Source organism: Sorex fumeus, unplaced genomic scaffold, assembly GCF_029834395.1.
Source record: "Sorex fumeus unplaced genomic scaffold, SorFum_2.1 ptg000064l, whole genome shotgun sequence".
Classification (NCBI taxonomy): domain Eukaryota; kingdom Metazoa; phylum Chordata; class Mammalia; order Eulipotyphla; family Soricidae; genus Sorex; species Sorex fumeus.
In genome coordinates, this window is record NW_026606121.1 from 5,994,128 (window position 1) to 6,011,594 (window position 17,467).

The 17,467-nt window shown below is 57.4% G+C and overlaps 1 protein-coding gene across 1 annotated transcript; it reads right to left on the reverse strand.

The window, feature by feature from the left end:
* Nucleotides 1–2,608: 2,608 nt before the first annotated feature.
* Nucleotides 2,609–15,536, reverse strand: SLC35E2B (solute carrier family 35 member E2B). Its single transcript, XM_056128448.1, has 10 exons — nt 15,250–15,536; nt 13,094–13,268; nt 12,498–12,865; nt 12,277–12,412; nt 11,968–12,095; nt 10,577–10,697; nt 8,320–8,373; nt 8,094–8,166; nt 6,903–7,048; nt 2,609–4,599 (listed from the first exon to the last, which is right to left on the reverse strand). Exons 3-10 carry the CDS (start codon nt 12,793–12,795, stop codon nt 4,359–4,361), a joined length of 1,197 nt encoding a protein of 398 aa, XP_055984423.1. The 5' UTR covers nt 12,796–12,865; nt 13,094–13,268; nt 15,250–15,536; the 3' UTR covers nt 2,609–4,358.
* Between the last annotated feature and the right edge of the window lie 1,931 nt (nt 15,537–17,467).

Here is a 17,467-nt window from a genome sequence, read left to right on the forward strand (position 1 = left end):
GAGGAGGGTGCGGGACGGGGACTAAGGAACGTGTAGCCCGCGGGGGCGCGGACTGAACGTGGGGGGCGGGGAAGGTGGAGGGCGCGGGGCGGGCGGGGACTGAGGATGTAGCCCCGGGGATGGGGACCGGGATTGAGGAGGGCGCGGGGCGGGGACTGAGGAGCGCTTAGTCCGTGTGGGCGCGGACTGAGGCATGCAGAGCCAGCGGGGACAGGGACTGAGGGCGCCTGGGGAATGGAGGTGCAGGACAGCGGGGCTGTCCCCAAGGACACAAGGGGCGAGCACTGGGAGCGGGGCAGGGCGAGGCTGAGGCGAGCGGGAAAATTGAGTGGGTCGGCCTAGACGGTCGGGGCCGCCAGTGATCTGGGTGGCCGGCGGAGTCCCCGGGTGGGCGTTGTTCTCGCGGCCGGGGGGCGCGGACCTACAGGCTGCAGACGGGAGGCCTACAAGGCGGCTCCGGGCTTGGAGTGCGTCGCGCATCGTCTTCCGGCTCGCACGACGGTCCCCGAGTCCCGGATGGCCCCAGCAAGCAGAGACAGCCGGGTCAGCACAGTCACGGTCAGCACAGCATCCGTTTATTACAGCTCCCAGGTGGCCTGGGCCTGTCTAGCCACAGGGGCACCGGGGCAGGCACCGTGCAGAGTGCTCACCAGCCCTGCGAGCCACTCCTCAGGGAACTCGGGCAGAAGCAGGCAGGGCTGTGAGTACCGTTTTCAGGTTTCTCAGTGTGGATGAAGCACCCGGTCCGCCTGTGCGGGGCACTTAGGCCCTCCTCCGGCTGACTTGGCTCACAGCACCATTCCTTCCTCTGTCACTGTCCTCCTGTTGTTTTTCTCTAGCAGGTCCAGTAACATCTCCATTGTGAGACTTTGTTGTTACTGTGTTTGGCATATCGAATCCGTCACGGGAAGCTTGCCAGGCTTTGCCAATACTCTCGGTAGCTTGCCGGGCTCTCATTCCTCTAATGAAACCAATTAAAGACAAAAAGGCATTCAACTCGTGTCCAAGGTGCTGTGGGCATCTGGGCCGTTATATGCCTCGAGGCCACAGTTGCCAAGTTCTGGATCCTTTGTCAGGAGACTCAGGATCTTGTTGGATGGGCAGAAACGCTTGTTTATGAAAAGGAAAATTATACTTCCAGTAGGTAGGCATTACACCCACTAACTGTCCCCGGCGCCATGTTTTCCCATCAATGCCAAGACCCAGAGACTATAAACCCCAGCTCCTGGAAGAGAACAGCACAGTCTCCTGTTCCATGCCTGGCTCTCATTGGCCCCCTTTGGGAAGGGGGAGCAGGTTGAGTTTCCCTCTTCACCCAGGGCAGAGTCCCCACAGCTGAAGACCTCCGGAACCAGCCATAGCCATGCTTAAGACCACTTTCCACATGTTCAGATGAGCCTCACGCATGAAGGAACCGGCAGAGGAACCTAGGGCTGAGATCTCCAAGCCTGCTCAGATAGGGACTGGGCCTCCTCCACCCAAATCCGTCTTGCCGTAGGTAGGCGTTACACACCCACCAACTGCCTCCGGCACTGTGTTATCCCATCAACAGCCAAGACCCAGAGACTATAAAACCCAGCTCCCAGAAGCTTATCCAGTTCTTACTCTTGGAGAACCCAGCAGGCTACCGAGAGTTACCTGCCTGCATGGCAGGGTCTGGCAAACTTCCCATAGCATATTTGATAAGCCAAAACCCAGTAACAATGATGGGTCTCATTCCTCTGACCCTGAGTTTCGAATGTGGCACTAAAATCTAAAGGCTAGGATGGAGATGTTACTGGTGCTTGCTTCAGGAAATCAATGAACAAAATGACAATGATGCAGTGTGATTACTTTTTTTGGGGTGTGTGTGTATGTGTAGGATTGGGGCCACAAGTCTTATTAAATCTCCAGTTAGAAGGCAGATTTGTGTCCTGGGTGGACAGGTATGGCTTGACTGGGCACACATAAGTGTATTATGGGGAAAAAGAAAACCCTTTGGTACGTGGCAGAGATATGATGTATAGTCTCCATGTTGAACTTCCCCAGGCAGGGAACCAGCAAGAAGGCTGGAAATGCCAGGCCCAGTGCCTTGGTACCTTCCCACTGGGGAGCACACAGAAAGCAACCTCAGAACCTCTTCACTGGTGGAGCAGAGCTCAAGGTGGCTTGCTGATTCTTCAGTCAGTCAAATCTTCCTTTAGTTTCTAATCTGCCACGTTTTCTTTTATCAGATATTGTGAACTGAGCCAAAGCATTAGCATTACCTATTCTTAACGCTGACATGCAGGAAATTAGCCCATTTTTTGTTTTTGGGCCACACTAGGTTATGCTTAGGGATCATTCCCAGGAACCCGAGTCAAACCTGGGACCACCATGTGCAAGGAAAAGCACCCTGCCCACTGCACTCTCTCCAGTCCTAATTATGTCACTTTTTTTGGGGGGGGGGGGTGGGGGTCGCACCTGGCAATGCACACGGGTTACTCCTGGCTCTGCACTCAGGAATTACTCCTGGTGGTGTGCTCAGGGCACCATATGGGATGTTGGGAATCAAACCCGGGTCGGCAGCGTGCAAGGCAAACATTCTGCCCGCTGTCGCTCCAGCCCCATAATTATGTGAATTTTAAACAAAATTAAACACCATTTACTAGTTGGGCAATCCTTTGATGATGAGAGCTGCATCCACCTGCAGTTTCCATTTCAGTGAGCTGAAGACCCAATTCAGAAATGTGGCTGAAGTGTTTACAAAGGCACAGACAAGGACAGACAAAGGAATGAGCCAGTGCAAGTTTGACAGCCAGTGTCAATGCTTGTGTGATCTGCAACAGTGTGTGACAGTATCCTGTCTGCAAAGTCATAGGACATGGGGACCAACCCTACTCAGGCTGTCCAGGAACAGAGCAGCAGCCAGCTCAGAGGCAGCAAGTCTGAAAGATGGATGTTGGCCTGAGTCGGCCAGGGGCTCTGTGGTCTTCCACCGGGCAAGAAAAAAATCACAAAAGCAGTTTTTCAGGAAAACTGCCTTACTGAGAACATTTCTACAAGAATCCTAGTTTTGTTTCCAGTCCAAAAATTTAAAAAAAAAATCAAAATAGAAAAAAAAAAAAGAAAATCAAACGGGCTGCAAAAAGCTTTTGAGAGTACAAGTTTGTGGACCACCACCATGACAACCTGGGATCCCCACAGACGTAAGAATCTGGGTGTGGGGGGGCCTCCAAACACCCCTTCTGAGCCCAGTTCAGCAGCCTGTGGGAAGTTGCCCTTCTCTGAGTCTCATGGAACCACACCACACCCCAAGACCTTCCATAGATCCGGGAGGGGAAAGGTAAGAAGCCGCAGAGTGTCAGGGGCCTCAGGGCAAAGGACATGGCAGGCTGCAGGCACTGACCAGATTCAGGGCGTGCTGCCAAGGAAGCGTTTTTTGCAGTTCAAGGGCTTACTGTAATCCATCATCATGGCACACTTTTCCCAAGAGGCAGGACTTTAAGCTGAGGTTATTGCTCCGTTCCTGACACACTGGGTTTCCTGGAGCAACTAGGGCTGTCTTTCCCAGTGGGGAGGCCAACTGGGAAGCCAAGGAGCAGGTTCGGGCCCTCAGAGTGGACAGCAGGGATGTGAGGACCGAGATGAGGAAGGCAGGGCTTGTGACCCTTCAGCCTGAGTGCTGGCACAAACCTGGTGCACTGCATCAGGCCGCATGAGAGTCCTCAACTCAAGCTCATGGATGGAGGGTTGCAAAGACCTGAAGTGACGATGGTGTTCTGCTGAGAGATATGGCGACAGGGATGAGGTGAGGACACAACTGCACAGGTCAGGGTCTCTCGCAGGGCTGTGGCTCAAAGTGGATGAACCCACACTTTCAGACCCATCTGTGCCCAAGTCACCTGAAAAGCAGCAGACAGGAGGAAATGCTCTTCCAGACACTCCTGTATGAAGGGTGAAACAAGGCTGACTTTGGCCAGCTGAGGCTTCTGAGAGTTTCACACATGCCCCAAGAGGCTGCCCTGGTACATCCTCACCCTCCTGGGCCACAGGCAAGGCGGGGAAGCAGGAGGAGCTGGCACAGCAAGGACCCTGGCTAGTAGGAGTGACACGTGTGCCCACCTCCCACCCTCAGCAGTGGGAGTTGGCTGTTTTCCCAGGACAGTGGGGACGTCCCCCGTGGTCACAAGGATGTGGGACAGCCTGTCTCAGACCTCTGGCCCTCGGGGACACAGCCCGGCAACACTGGTATCCACTGCAGCCATTTGGGCCCTGAAGTGAGTTCCAGCTGCTGTGGGCCAAGTCCTGAGAAAGGAGCGGAGGGACTGACGGTGCCCATTTGTCCGCCATGAGTGAGGCTCTGTCACACTTAAAGGGGCTCCTCCCTGGACCTATGATCATTGGTGCCCAGGCCTGGGGTCCTTAGGGCCCAGCAGCTTGCTGTCCTCCTCTGTGGAGTGGCTGGTGGTGGTGACAAGACTCTGCATGGCCTCCCGCTGGTGCTGCTTGGCTCGGTTGTAGAGCAGGACACCTGCTGTCACCAGGACGGTGCCAATGGCTGACAGGCTGGTGACTTTGTTGCCGAAGATGAGAATGCTGAGCCAGATGGACAGGGCGTGCTTCGCGGTGCTGGCCACGCTGCAACAGAGATGGGCCTGAGGTGGGAGGGCAGCAAGCACTAGAAAGGAGGCTTACGGCCAAGCTACCCTCTCCCTCTTTTGGGGAGAAGTGTTTTTCCCTCATTTTTAAGTGCAGTAAATTGAACCCGAGCCTCAAATATGTGAGAAACCCGCCTTTCACTGAGCATCGCCCCAGTGCTGGTGGGCACTTTTTCCTGTGGGGACGGGACTTGGGCCCCTCCCAGCAGTGTTCAGGGGCTACTTCTGGCTCTGTCCTCAGGGAGCCATCAGGTCAGTCCAGTGCAAGATAACCATCTAAGCCCCGGTATGGTCCCTCCAGCCTTGACTGGAAAAATGTGAGACCAAGAAGCAGGACAACAGCTGATGGACAGCATGTGCCCACCTTGTGGACTTCAATAACCCTATGTTCCTTGTTACATCCCGTGTGTGTAGCCCTGGGAATTATACCCTGTGTGTGTGTGTTGGGGGCAGTGAGGGAGCCCTAGAACTCAGCCCTGAATTGCAGTAATTCCCTCAGAGCTCTCTAGAAGGATCGAGCATACCCCCACAGTGCCGAGGAGCCAGTCCCCTAGCAGCACTGCCCGACAAACATACCACCAGGCCTTTGCTTTGCAAGCAGAAATCCAGCAAGATGCAGAAGACACTGGTCAGCTGGTCTCCTGGGTGGGGACCAGGGTCACTTGACCAGGAGGGGTCTGACAGAGCATATGGGTAAAGACACTTGTCTTCCATATGCCTTCCACAGAGGCCCCTCCACTGTGTGGGCCCCTGAGCACCAGAGCTACCAGCAGAAATGACCCTGAAACAGAGTAGTCCTGGGCGTGACCAAACACTTCTCTGCCTTTCCCAGACCACCTGAGTGACTGTGGCCGACGCAGTCGGGTGAGACCAGGAAGGACTACTTCTTGGGCAGCAGCAGTAAGACAGTGGGCAGGGTCCTTGCATTGCATGTGGCTAACCTGGGTTTGATCCCCAGCACCACATAAGGTCCTCCGAGCCCACCAGCAGGGATCCCTGAGCACAGAGCCAGGAGTAAGCTCTAAGCACCACCACATATGGCAAAAAGCAAAAAAACTATTTCTTTTAAAAAACAACTGTGTTTTAGGGCTGGAGCAATAGCAAAGCGGGTAGGGCGTTTGCCCTGCATACAGCTGACCCAGGTTCAATTCCCAATATCCCACATGGTCCCCCGAGCACCGCCAGGAGTAATTCCTGAGTGCATGAGCCAGGAGTAACCTCTGCGTATCGCCGAGTGTGACCCAAAAAGCAAAACAAAACAAAACAAAAAAAAAACCCACAAAACAAAAAAAAAAGACAACTTTGTTTTGAACCAACACTGAGAGTCATGAAGAAGTTTCAGGGGCCAGAGAAGGTCCAGGGCTGAAGGCTTGTGGCCATCTCAGGTGAACCTCAGCACCTCCTTGGAAGCCCCGGGATGGGGAGAACAAGCAGCACCTTGGCTCCTTCACGTGACCCTGCCAGTGCAGCCCCAAAGACAACAAGAAGAAATACGGCCGAGAAGACCTTACAAAAATGAAGCTTTCACAGCAAAAGAGGCAGTAAAGGGTGAAGGCACTGGCCGGAGTGTAGCTGAACCAGGTCTGATCCGGCACCACAGTTCCCCAGCATCGCCCCAGGACCAGGTGCTCCCTGGGCCACCTCAGCTGAGAACTGCTGAGAGGGGCCCCACCACGTTTTAAGGATACTCAGAAGCTGGAAGGCAGGCCTGCCCACTGCAGACGCTGCTCTGCACTCTGATCTGCCCCGGGAGTTCCTCATTGAGGAACCTGGACAAGACAGCCAGAGGGAAGCCGCCCCGGAGGCAGAGGTGCTGCAGGCCAGCCACAGATGCTCATACCGCCTGCCAGGAGAGAATGACTGCACAGCCCTGAGAGAGCTTCAGAACCTCGACTGCATATGTGAAGAGCCCTGCCCATGTCAGGCACCGCCTCACCCTACCCAGCCTCAAGTAAAGTCACTGCTCCTGTGAACGTCGGCCAGGCAACGCCCCAAGTTCACAGCCTAGAGCAATTTAACCACAAATACCAAAAGGAGCCAGAGATATAGGACAGTAGGTGGGATGTTCACCACGAACGTGCGGCTGACCTGGGTCTGACACCCCATAGGGTTGCCAACCCAGGAGTGATCCCTGAGCACCAAGCCAGGAAGCAGCTGAGCAGGGCTGGGTGTAGACCCAAACAAAACTAAACAACCAGAGGCTGGGACGCCACTCAGAGGAAGAGCTCTGGCAACACGTGGGAATGGCCACGGGTGTCTAGACGTGAAGAGGCAGGGCTGTACCTGAAGGTCACAGGCGAGACCTTGCCCATGAGCGCATAGGCCGTGACGCTCTGCAGGTGGAACAGGACACCGTCTAACAGCAGCAGCGCCACCACGTCCTGGCTGTAGCTGACGCTCCTCCCGCTCCGACCAATCACAGGCAAGTCCTGGCGGCATAACAGCGCTCTGAAGAGTGTTTTTGCGGGGAGATGGGCGCCGCGCATACACACACGCACAAACACGCGAGTATATGCAGACACACACATGCGCACAGGCCTGCACAGGCTGGGAGTCTGGTCTGATGACGCCGAGGCGGGGCCAGGAGGGGCTGAACACCACTGGTCAGACTACAAAGAGGAAGCACAAGTGGCCACCAGGACAGGGACAAGACATAGGGTAGCTGGCTGCTGGGCACATGCCAGGACCTATGGGTTCAAGAGGAGTCACTCTGCAAAGTGTCCAATGACCTGACTGAGAGACATGCCACAACCCGAACAAGCAGCTGCATTCCAGTTCACTGCAGTGCGGCATCCTAAACCCTCAGGTGGACTGTCCCCCCCCCCCCCCCGACCCCATGTCCACGGACAGTCCCCCAGATGGCTGTGAGGACACTGTCAGGGACAAACCCCAGCTTGGCTCCCACTTAGGGAGGTCCTAAGCCTGAGTGGTACATGTCGGTTTTAGCACAGTCCTAAGAGTCCTTCTGGGCTTGTGAAGGATGGCCATGAGAGGTGTCTTGTGGCCTGCAGGTGAAGGACCCTCAGTGGGGACAGGGAGCATCATAGTCACTGGGTCTGAAGTGGAAGCTGGAGACTAGGGTCTGCTTCGTGGCCCGCTGAGGGCCTGGCCCCTCCTGTGCGCTGCTGCAGAGCACGGACACTCCTGCCCACATGCAGAGGGGCTACTCTGATCCGGCTCAGCAGGACATGAGTGAGGTCTGCATCTTTCATACAGCTGACCAGAATCTAACCCTGGCACCCCTGTGGTCGCCAAAGTCTGCTAGGATTGATTCCTGAGCGCAGACCAGAAGCAAGTCCTGAGCACTGCCAGGTGTGGTCTAACCCCCTGCATCCCCTTCTCCCCCACCCCCAAAAAGTCAGTAAAGGAGCAAGGGCTCCCAATGGGTTATGAGCAGCAGGGCCGCCTGCACTTCTCACTGGAGCCCCAGGGAAGCCGTCCCTGCCGTGTGGCCGCGTGGGGGACGGGACTCACCATGAAGAAGACCCAGGCAGGGACGAGCATGGCCACGGCCGCGGCGCTGGTGTAGAACTGGAGCTCTGCAGCCCTGCGGGGACAAGGGCCGCCACCCGGAACTGCACACGTGGCACCTACTTCCACCCGACCCCACGGCCAACCGTGGGTTCCATCCAGGTTCAGGAAGGGCCCCGGGCACGCCATGGGCATGGGTGTGGAAGGGGTCCCTGCTTATGGTACTTACGAGAACCGGTACTTGTCCCCACTGAGGAGCTTTTTTGAGAAAACATTCTGCAAACTGGAACAGAAAATAAGGGGTGACGGGGAGAGAAGCCTGAGCCGACCGTTAACAGGGCAACACTGACCCTGCACAGGCCCGAGATGGCCAAAGACCTCCAGTCACAGAGGTCACAGTCCCTCTCCTGACCACCGCTCTGACACCCGCTGAGCAAGCAATGGGGTCAGGACTGAGGGCAGGTCCCCATGGATACGTATGGGGATCCCCTCCTCACACTAGCAGCCTCAAAAATTCCTGGATCGGGGCTGAAGCAATAGCACAGTAGGTACGGCGCTTGCCTTGCACACGGCTGACTGGGGTTCGATTCCCAGCATCCCGTATGGTCCCCCGAGCACTGCCAGGAGTAATTCCTGAGAGCAGAGCCAGGAGTGACCCCTGTGCATCGCCGGTGTGACTCAAAAAGCCAAAGAAAAAAAAAAACAAAAAACAACAACAACAAAAAAACCCAAAAAGAAATCCTGTATCAGGCACTGATGCACCTCCTGGGAGGCCACGGATACCAGGAGGCTGCCAGCGGGTGTCGCTGACATGGTTTCTGGGCCACTGGCACTCTGGCAGACAGATTTCTGAAGGCAGTGGAGAGGGGAGAAGCGTCAGGAGAATTGGACTTTGGTCTTGCTTTGATTGGCTATATTAACTGGCAAAAACACTTAGCACAGGCAGGCAGGAAGTAGTTCTGCACAGTGCTGGTGGAGGCGGAAGGCAGGCAGTGAGCGGAGCCTGGCTTGGTCCCGCGGCAGGGCGGGGAGCCGAGGCAGCAGTGAGGCCGGAACTCCTCAGTTTGAGAGCACCCTCCTGTCCAGCCCCACCCTCTCTTCCCAGGCAACTGTGGCAGGACCCTGGGCCATCCTGGACAGCAGCTGGCAGTGGATAAAGGCGGACACGCTCAACGAGGACCGCCAGTGGGATGACCGGGCACTGGCCATGTGTCACCTGGCTGCATGGAGTGGCCGAAGGGCATGCCCTTGCTTGTCAAGACTGAGCGACATGGGACTAGAGATGAACCACCTCCAGCGCCACCATGTAAGCTCATCTACAGGGCCTGCTCCAGAGATTCACAAATCAATCTCAAAGAGGATCAGCTACTGCCAAAAGTCTATGGACACCTGCTTCTGGCTGAGATGTCCAGGCACCCTGGAGGGTGACAGGTGGACCCAGGACCCACCTAAATAGAGCCCAGCAGCCACTCACTCCACACTCCAAAATCACTACTCTGCCATCCATGGACTGGACCAAGTTCACTGAGAAATTAATCTGTCAAAAATGTAGGCAACTGGCTCAAGAAATAAGTGAAATCTCTGGACAAGAACAAAATGCTGAAAGTAGTTAAAGGGACAAACATGATAACCGTTCAGTTCCTGTACTGCAAACCATAATGACCAAAAGGGGGAGAGAAAAAGAGCGCGCATGAGAAAGCGAGAGAAAGCTTGTGTGTGGAAGAACAGCCACGGAGGTGGGAAACGTATACTGGTGAAGGGACAGGTGTTTGACTGACTGAACCATACCGTGAACAACTTTGTAACTGTGTTTCCCACTGTGATTCAAAAAATAAAAAATCCCATACAACTGTACTGCCAGGGACCAGGACCACAGGACAGCAGAGAGGCACCTGCCCTGTACCAGCTGACCCAGATTCAAGTTCCAAGTCCCACCAGGAGTGTTCCTGAACAGCGCCAGGTGTAAGCCCTGAGCCCCATCAGATGTGGCCTAAATCCCACGTTCCCAACCTCCAAACATACTGACACAGCCTTAGGCAGCACGGAACCTCAGCTTGTGTGGACAGAGTTCCAGGGATCCTCAGGCCGGCCAGCCACTGCAGAGGACAGAGCCTCCAGCACAACCGCCTCACTTGGCGCCAGGAAGAAAGGCACTTTTCAGTGTTTGGATGTGAGCAAGGGTTTGGTGGAGGAGGCGGCAAGAGAAACCACAGCTGCCTGCTGGTCAGACCTCTGGAGGGGGTTGGCCAGGGCCAGGGGATGGCTGCCAGCTGGGCCAATGGCTGTGCCAGCAGCACAGGGTGATATCCCTGTCACTTCTGGTCTCAAGGATGGCCACATGGGCATGGCCCCAAACCCAGCCCCAACCAAAGGGACCTCGCTGGACCCCTTTATGAAAAGGAGCCTTGGTGGGCCTGGCTGTGGCCCAAGAAGCAACTGAGTCAGACTCAGTGGCCGCCCAGCCCCATGCACTCCCCTCCACTCACCAGTCCATGATGTTGGTGGACAGCGCAGCCGAGAAGCCCAGAATGTTGAAGCTGATCTCGGTGGCAGTGCACAGAGCCAGCCCGCCCATGACGGGGATAAGGGAGAGGTTGACCAGCAAGCCTGCAAAGAGCGTCACACCGGAGACCTCGGCTGTCAGCCCTTCCACGGCACTGGAAACAACGACATCTTGTACGTTGCAGCTCTGTGGCCTCGGCACCATTCGAGTCCTGGGACCTGACCATCCACCAACATGCCCCAGGCGGTTTCTTCTTCCTCCCTCCCACTCTGCCACACGCGGCAGGATCAGCACACACTGAACTCATCAAGCTGTCTTCCTAGACCCCAGATTTCCTTTTGCTGTTCCCTTTAGCTCTGCAAACTATTTAGCAAGCAAGCACGTGCTGCAGCCAACATCACTGCAGTCTCAAAGCCACTCGTGTAGGTCTCCCGCTGGGGACAACCAGGCCCCTGTCACGCTGCTGGCCGGGCGGAACTGATCACTCTGGAATGTCTGCAGTTTCCCAGGCACATCTGGAAGAGGTCGAGCCTGTCCTACTCCTCTCGGGACTCAAACATCTTGTCATTCTTTTTTCTCTTCGGTTCTTGGGCCACACTGGCTGTGCTGCTGGGGGCCCAACCTTGCTCAGCTGAGTGCAGGGCTAGAGCCCTAACCACTGTCCTGTGTATGTCTCCAGCCATGCCATTCATTTTGTTTAATTAGCTTTGGGTCACGCTGGCAGTGCTCAGGTTACCATATAGGTGCTGGTGACTGAACCCAGATTGGCTGAGAACACGGTTAAATATGCTGCCCACTGTCCTATCTCTCGGGCCCCTTTTGTCGTTTTCTGAATAGGACCCACCCGTGCCCATTATCCACATCTGCGGGTGAGCATTCATTCTTGCCCGCAGCTCTATCCATGCCCACCACCCCATATCCGTGTCCTGTATGGAAATCTCCTTCCAGATCCGTATCGAATTCTACCTCCATCTACGTCTGCACCACACCTACTGTGGTCCCTAACTACAGCTGCGCCCAAGCCTGGAACCACATCTATAGCCACGCCCACCCTGTCGCCGTACCGTACCTAGGCCTGCACCCACCCACGTGCGGCTACATCCATGCCACGACCCGCTTGGCTGTACCTATCAGATCTAGCTGGCCCAGCAAACGTGTTGCTTTCCTGGTTTGCAGGGCAGGGAATGGCACCAGGGAGTGGCATGCAGGGAGGGCCTCGCCCCGCCCTGAAGGTGGCCAGAGGGGAGCTGCCCATGGGCCCCCTGAATCCGTTCCTTCCACAGCTGCTCTCCGCACCCCGTGTCCCTGCCCCGCAGACAGCAAGCTCCGATGCAGCTGGGCACCCCGTGTGGTGCGGACTGGGGGGGGCGTTACCTGTGTACTCCCCCAGAATCATGCGGGACATGATGACGGTGAAAATGGGGGCCGAGCTCTTCACAGTCTCAGCAAAGGAAACCGCCACATTCTTCAGGCTGACCAAGCCCAAAACGACCGTTGCGAATCTAAAAGTGAAAAGACCACGAGATGGGTCCCACCCCCCCAACTGCCTGTCAGCCTGTGTACCCCACGGGAACACCCTGAGCAGGCCATGAGGGGGTGCAGTGCGTGCCGGGGCGCAGGGCCTTCTACCGTGCTCGGTGTGACACCCACCCGAAGGCTGTGGGGAGCCCGCCCTGCGCCCACCTCATCAGGCCCACAAACAACATGGTCAGAATGAAGTTAGGCGGGTAGGAGAGGCGGGCCTTGTGCTGAGACAGGCAGCAGGGCACGAAGACCTTCACGCAGCCGATGCAGGCGGTGGACAGCATCTGCACGGCACCTGTGGGGAGGAGGCCCGTGAGGGGTGGGTCCTGGGCCCCGGCCCTGCAGGTGGGATGTGCCCCCCCGCCCCGGGCAGGGATTACCCAGCACGCTGGGCTCGCCCTCCAGCAGGGACAGGATGTACTTGTTGAGGAAGAGGGTGCAGAAGCTGAAGAAGAACCAGAGGCTGAGGTAGACGAGCGCGCGGGCGCTCCAGGCGCCCAGGTCGGACTCCAGGGCGGTGCTCTCCGTGATGGTAATGGTGAGCACTGCCTCCTCGGGCGCCCCCTCCGCCCTGCTCAGCACCAGCTTCTCGCTCCGGGGCCCCAAGAATGAGGCCCAGGAGAGGAGAGGTCTCCCCCTGGGCTCCTCCGGCGCTGGGGCCTTCGCTGAGGCAGCCATATTGACTGACCCCCAGGACGGTCAGCATGGGCCCCACAATGTCCAGTGCTGGCGCTCAGGCGGGCTCAGGCTGCAGGAGGGAGGGACAGACAAACCCCAGTCAAAAGGGCTCCTCCCTGGCCGCTTGACCCATGGGGGAGCCCAGACGCCACCTCCTCTGCCCCCCAGAAGGACATTCGCAACCGGCCCTCTGCTTCCCGAAGGGGAGGGGTCTCTGAGGTGGAGGCAGGAAGGCACTGCAACCACACTCTTGGGCTGGTGGCTGGTCACACAGCTTGGGGGTGGCCGAGGGTCTCACCTGCTCAGCCCTGTTGGCACGCCTAGAACCCGGCTCCCAGGACACGTCCTGGCAACAAGTCCTTTGCAGGAGGCTCTGGGGTGCCTTCCCAGCCAGCCTGCCTCAGGGTGATGCTGGCCACACCAGAGGTCACGAGCCCTGATGGGTCCACAGCTGCACATGGGGTGTGAAAAACCTGACAACAGTAAAAGTTTTTTTGGGGGGGTTTGTTCTGGGTCACACCTCGTGGTGCTCAGGTTTTATTCCTGGTGGGCTTGGATGACCGAATGCTGGGGACTGAACCCGGGTGGGCTGCATGCAAGGCAAACGCCCTACCTGCTATGCTGCTGCTCTAGCCCAGTAAAAGGTTTCTGAACATGAAATGGCCCAGCTTTGAGTCACAGCAGCCACATCACAAAGCTGAGGCTTCTGGCAACACTTGCCACCTTTCATTTCCCGAGGAAACAGAACCCAAGAAGTCTGCAAATCAGGCTGGAGTGACAGTATAGTGCGTAGGGCTCCTGCCTTGCAGCGCCCGTCCCAGGTTTGATCCCAGCACTCTATGTGGTCCCTTGAGCCCCGCCAGGAGCAAGTCCTGAGGCCAGGTGAGGCCCCCAAACCAGAAATCAAGGCAAATCTTACAGGCGAAGGCCTGGACATGGCCCAGTTCGGGGACTCCCCAGTCAGCCACAGGCTTAGCCAGCAGTGGGCTCCCACATGTGGGGGCATCATGAAGCCAGAAACCCCAGTCCCGTGCCCATGTCCCTCTGTCTGTCGACCTGCCACTAGCCCCCACCAACAGGTGCCAGAGCCCATGCCCAACACTCCAGCACAGACCAACTTTTTGCACTCCCAACCCCGACAGGTCAGTGGCTGGGAGCAAGATGGGGCTGAGAAACCTAATCAGCACCCTCATAGTCTACTCTCAGGGCAAAGCTTCCGTGTGCTCCAGAACCCCTCACACCAAGCAGGATGCAGGGGTCCTGCCCATCCCGAAGCAGGTGCTGGAACAGGAGGCTAGGGGCATGGGAAGCCCCACAAGGCCTATCTGTGGACACCCATCACCCACTGCCTAGGGACCTCATCAGGTGCCACCCCCAAGAGGCCACAACGGCCCTACCACCCAGCGTCCAACCCGATGTCATCCCCCTCACAGGAGTCCCTGCATGTTGGCTAAAGGCCACCCCTAGCCAGAACGTTCGTGTGAGAGGAGAGTGTAAGCCTGTTTCCCTGGAACCAGCACAGGTTGCCATGACATCACGGGCACCAAGGCCAGCAGGCATGAGGTCACTGAGAGATGCCAGGAGACAGGGTGCTTGTGAAGCCAGAGTGCAGGGGTGAGGAGACGGGGTGTGAGTGGGGCCCAGAGCTGGGGTGAATATATAGAACACTGGCAGGGCAGCAGAATGCAGGGGTGAGGAGATGCGATGTTAGCTGTTGCCCTGTATATAGCCCACCCTGGTCCAGCCCTGACAGGGCACCATGGACTACTCCTGAGCAGTACCAAGTAGCCCCCAAACCAAAGAGCCACAACAAGTCCCAACGGGGGCTCCTCGCTGCTGGGCTGGCGCCATAGCATGGTGGGGAGGGCACTTGCCTTGTACGTGCCTGACCAGGGTTCAATCCCAGCAACCCATGTGGTCCTCCAAGCACCGCCAGGAGTTACTCCTGAGCACAGAGCCAGGAGTAAGCCCTGAGCACCGCTGGGTGTGGTCAAAACAAACTCCAACAAAACAAAGCTAAACATCCCAAATCCCAAAGTACCTGTGGCTCAGTAAGAGCAGGGCAGGAGCAGCCCGCTGCTGGCCACAGGTGATGGCCAGTCCCAGCCGGGTAAATGCTGTGTGACGGGGGTCAGGGGTCAGGGGTGCTGCCTTAAAGAGGGACCCAGTGTGCAGCTCTGACCGCTGCCCCAACGACGAGGCGGATGTCTGCCAAAAATGCCTCCCACCCCCCCCCCACCCCCGCACACACACACACAGGAGTCTGTCAGGCACGAGGGATTTCCAGAGCTGGCAGAGTCCCCAGGTGGCAGAAGCTTCAGGGGTGAGAAGGTGAGGGGGCTCGAGCAGGGCATGAGCGCAGGGCAGGAGGTCCAGACACAGAAACCAGAGGGAGAGGGTGGCTGCCCAGGAACACCCTAAGCCCAGGCTGGAGCCAGAGAAGCCAATGCTCACCAGGTCCCAAGCAGCCTCGACGGGTCAGGGTGAGACCGGGGCTTCTCCGAGAGCCCCACCGGCTGCACAAGTAGCCCAAATCCCCAGCAGGCAGGCAGACAATGTGGCCGCTGCCCCCCAGAGCAGGGGCGGCAGGCGACTCGGGAAAAGCTTCCTACACTGGACCGAGGACCTTTGCTGATGAAGATCGATGGCTGAGGGTCAGAGATCAGAACACCCGGGGAAGCCAGGGCACAGGAGCCGAGTAGGGACAAAATCCCCACCGTCCACTACGTCAGACCCAGACCCCACAGGACGAGACAAGACTGGGTCTCTAGAGAACGGAAGGAGTCACCACATCAAAGAAGGAAGGAGGCAGGGGCCAGCCAGAGGGCGGAACGGGAACGGAGGTGGGGCCCTGCGGACACAGGCCAGCGCTGCAGTGCCCTGAGGTCTTGACCCAGGATCCTGTGACGCAGAACCAACTGGCCACAGGTGCCAGCACTAGGCCCAGGGATTCAGCCTCACGGGCGCCGCACTGCGGAGAGGCACATCCTGCCCTGCGAACACAGCTCTCAGCGCTGGGGCCACACTCAGCTCACGTCCCACAACCTTAATGGCAGAAGTGACAGCGTCCAGATAACTAGGATGAGGGCTAAGGCGCTTGCCCGGCACCATGGGATCTGGTTCTGAATCCCTAGCACCACTTGTGGTTTCCCAGTGCACCAGGGGTCATCCTGAGCATGGCCAAATTTGGTCCCCCCCAGCAGGTACTTGACCTCCAGTGCCACAGTCCTGTGGAGCAGCAGGTTGTTTCCAGGCAATAAGGGACAGTGAACTCATAATCAATACTGACCATCTGTGAACAGCCTGGAGCCGAGATCCTGCATAGAAATGCCCACTCCAGGGGCGAAGGAGATTCAGAGAGACGGTGCCGCTCGGGCAAGCTGGGGGTCAGGAAGAGCGGCCTGCTGTCCGCAGACACTCCGCCTCACCACAGGTCCCCATGGCTTGCCGTCCATGCATGCAGGGCCACTTTCAGCAAGAGGTCATTCTTGTCCTGTAAAGAGAATCAAGGTCAGACAACGAAAACTGTTTGTACAAATCACCGGCTGCCCGTACCTGCATCTAGACACAGGCAGAGCATGCAAAGAACAGGGTAGGGCTCAGCTCTGCCTGGTCACTGGGAGTGGCCACCCCACCACTGCACGAAACATCCATGGCTACCTGCCACCCCTCCTGCCCTCCCGTTCAAGACCTTTGCCCAGAGTAGTAAGGAAGCATCAGTAAGGTGCTCGTGGTCAGCTTCAGGGCTGAGCTGCCCGACTTGGCAGGTATAGGCTTTGCACTAGAGCAGCCTGAATGGGGTGACCGCCCGAGAGTCCACAATGGGCTCATGCCACTGGGAAAGGGACTGTGCCCTGCAACGGTACCATCATGCCACTCCAACTCTACAGCCTGGCAGGTTCATGCCTGTTCTTCAGAGGGACGATGCTAAACTGGGAGGAAGACACAAGATGAACTCACTGACACAGGAGCAGGAACAAAGTACTGCATGAGAGCAGTGAATGCGAACCAGAAAAAGGGAGGGAGGGGCAGGCAGGAAGACCAGGGACAGCAGGAGCACTGGGGACATGCAGTCCAAAGCACAACCGTGATCTCTATCGAAAACATTATCTCCACAAACAGCAACCCTTCCGGGAACAAAGGAACAAGGTGCTCCCAAGGCCCGGTCGGCTGACTCCGGTTATCAGCAGGGCTTCGGACCGAATGCGGTGGAAAGGCTCTGACTGTCCCATCCGCCATGCTTCAGAGACCAGATCTGTTCTCGCCCACAGAAACTGCCCCAGGAGCCCAGGTCTGACCACCGCACCACTAGGTGGTTCCCCAACTTTGCTGAGAGACCTCAGAGCACCAAGCAAGAGCCTCTTCTCAAATCACATGGGCCTAGGGGGGAGAGAAACCCCAGCCCCTTCAAGGCCTGGGCCTCAAGGAAGCAGCGGGGGCTTCAGTTGTGGGGGACCCCACTGTGACCCCCCCAAAAAAAAGTCGGTGGAGGGAGGGAACACTGGCGCACCTAAACCACTTCCAGCTGCAGAGTGTGCCCGTGGCGGGGCTTCCCCTTCGTGCTGTACATGAGCGAGAACGCTCTCCGGGTTTTGCTGGGAAACAGATCACGCCGCGTCCCAGGGCGTATGGGCGCGCCTCTCCAGTGCCTGGGGGTTGGGGGGCCCAGGGA

Bases quoted from the DNA above. Each gene is read 5' to 3' on its own strand.
- SLC35E2B (XM_056128448.1), bottom strand. From the start codon at position 12,795: ATGGCTGCCTCAGCGAAGGCCCCAGCGCCGGAGGAGCCCAGGGGGAGA. The intron at 10,698-11,967 runs GTAACGCCCCCC...CGCTCTTTGCAG, and splicing joins GATTCTGGGGGAGTACACAG to GCTTGCTGGTCAACCTCTCC. The intron at 8,167-8,319 runs GTAAGTACCATA...TTGTCCCCGCAG, and splicing joins GGGGACAAGTACCGGTTCTC to GGCTGCAGAGCTCCAGTTCT.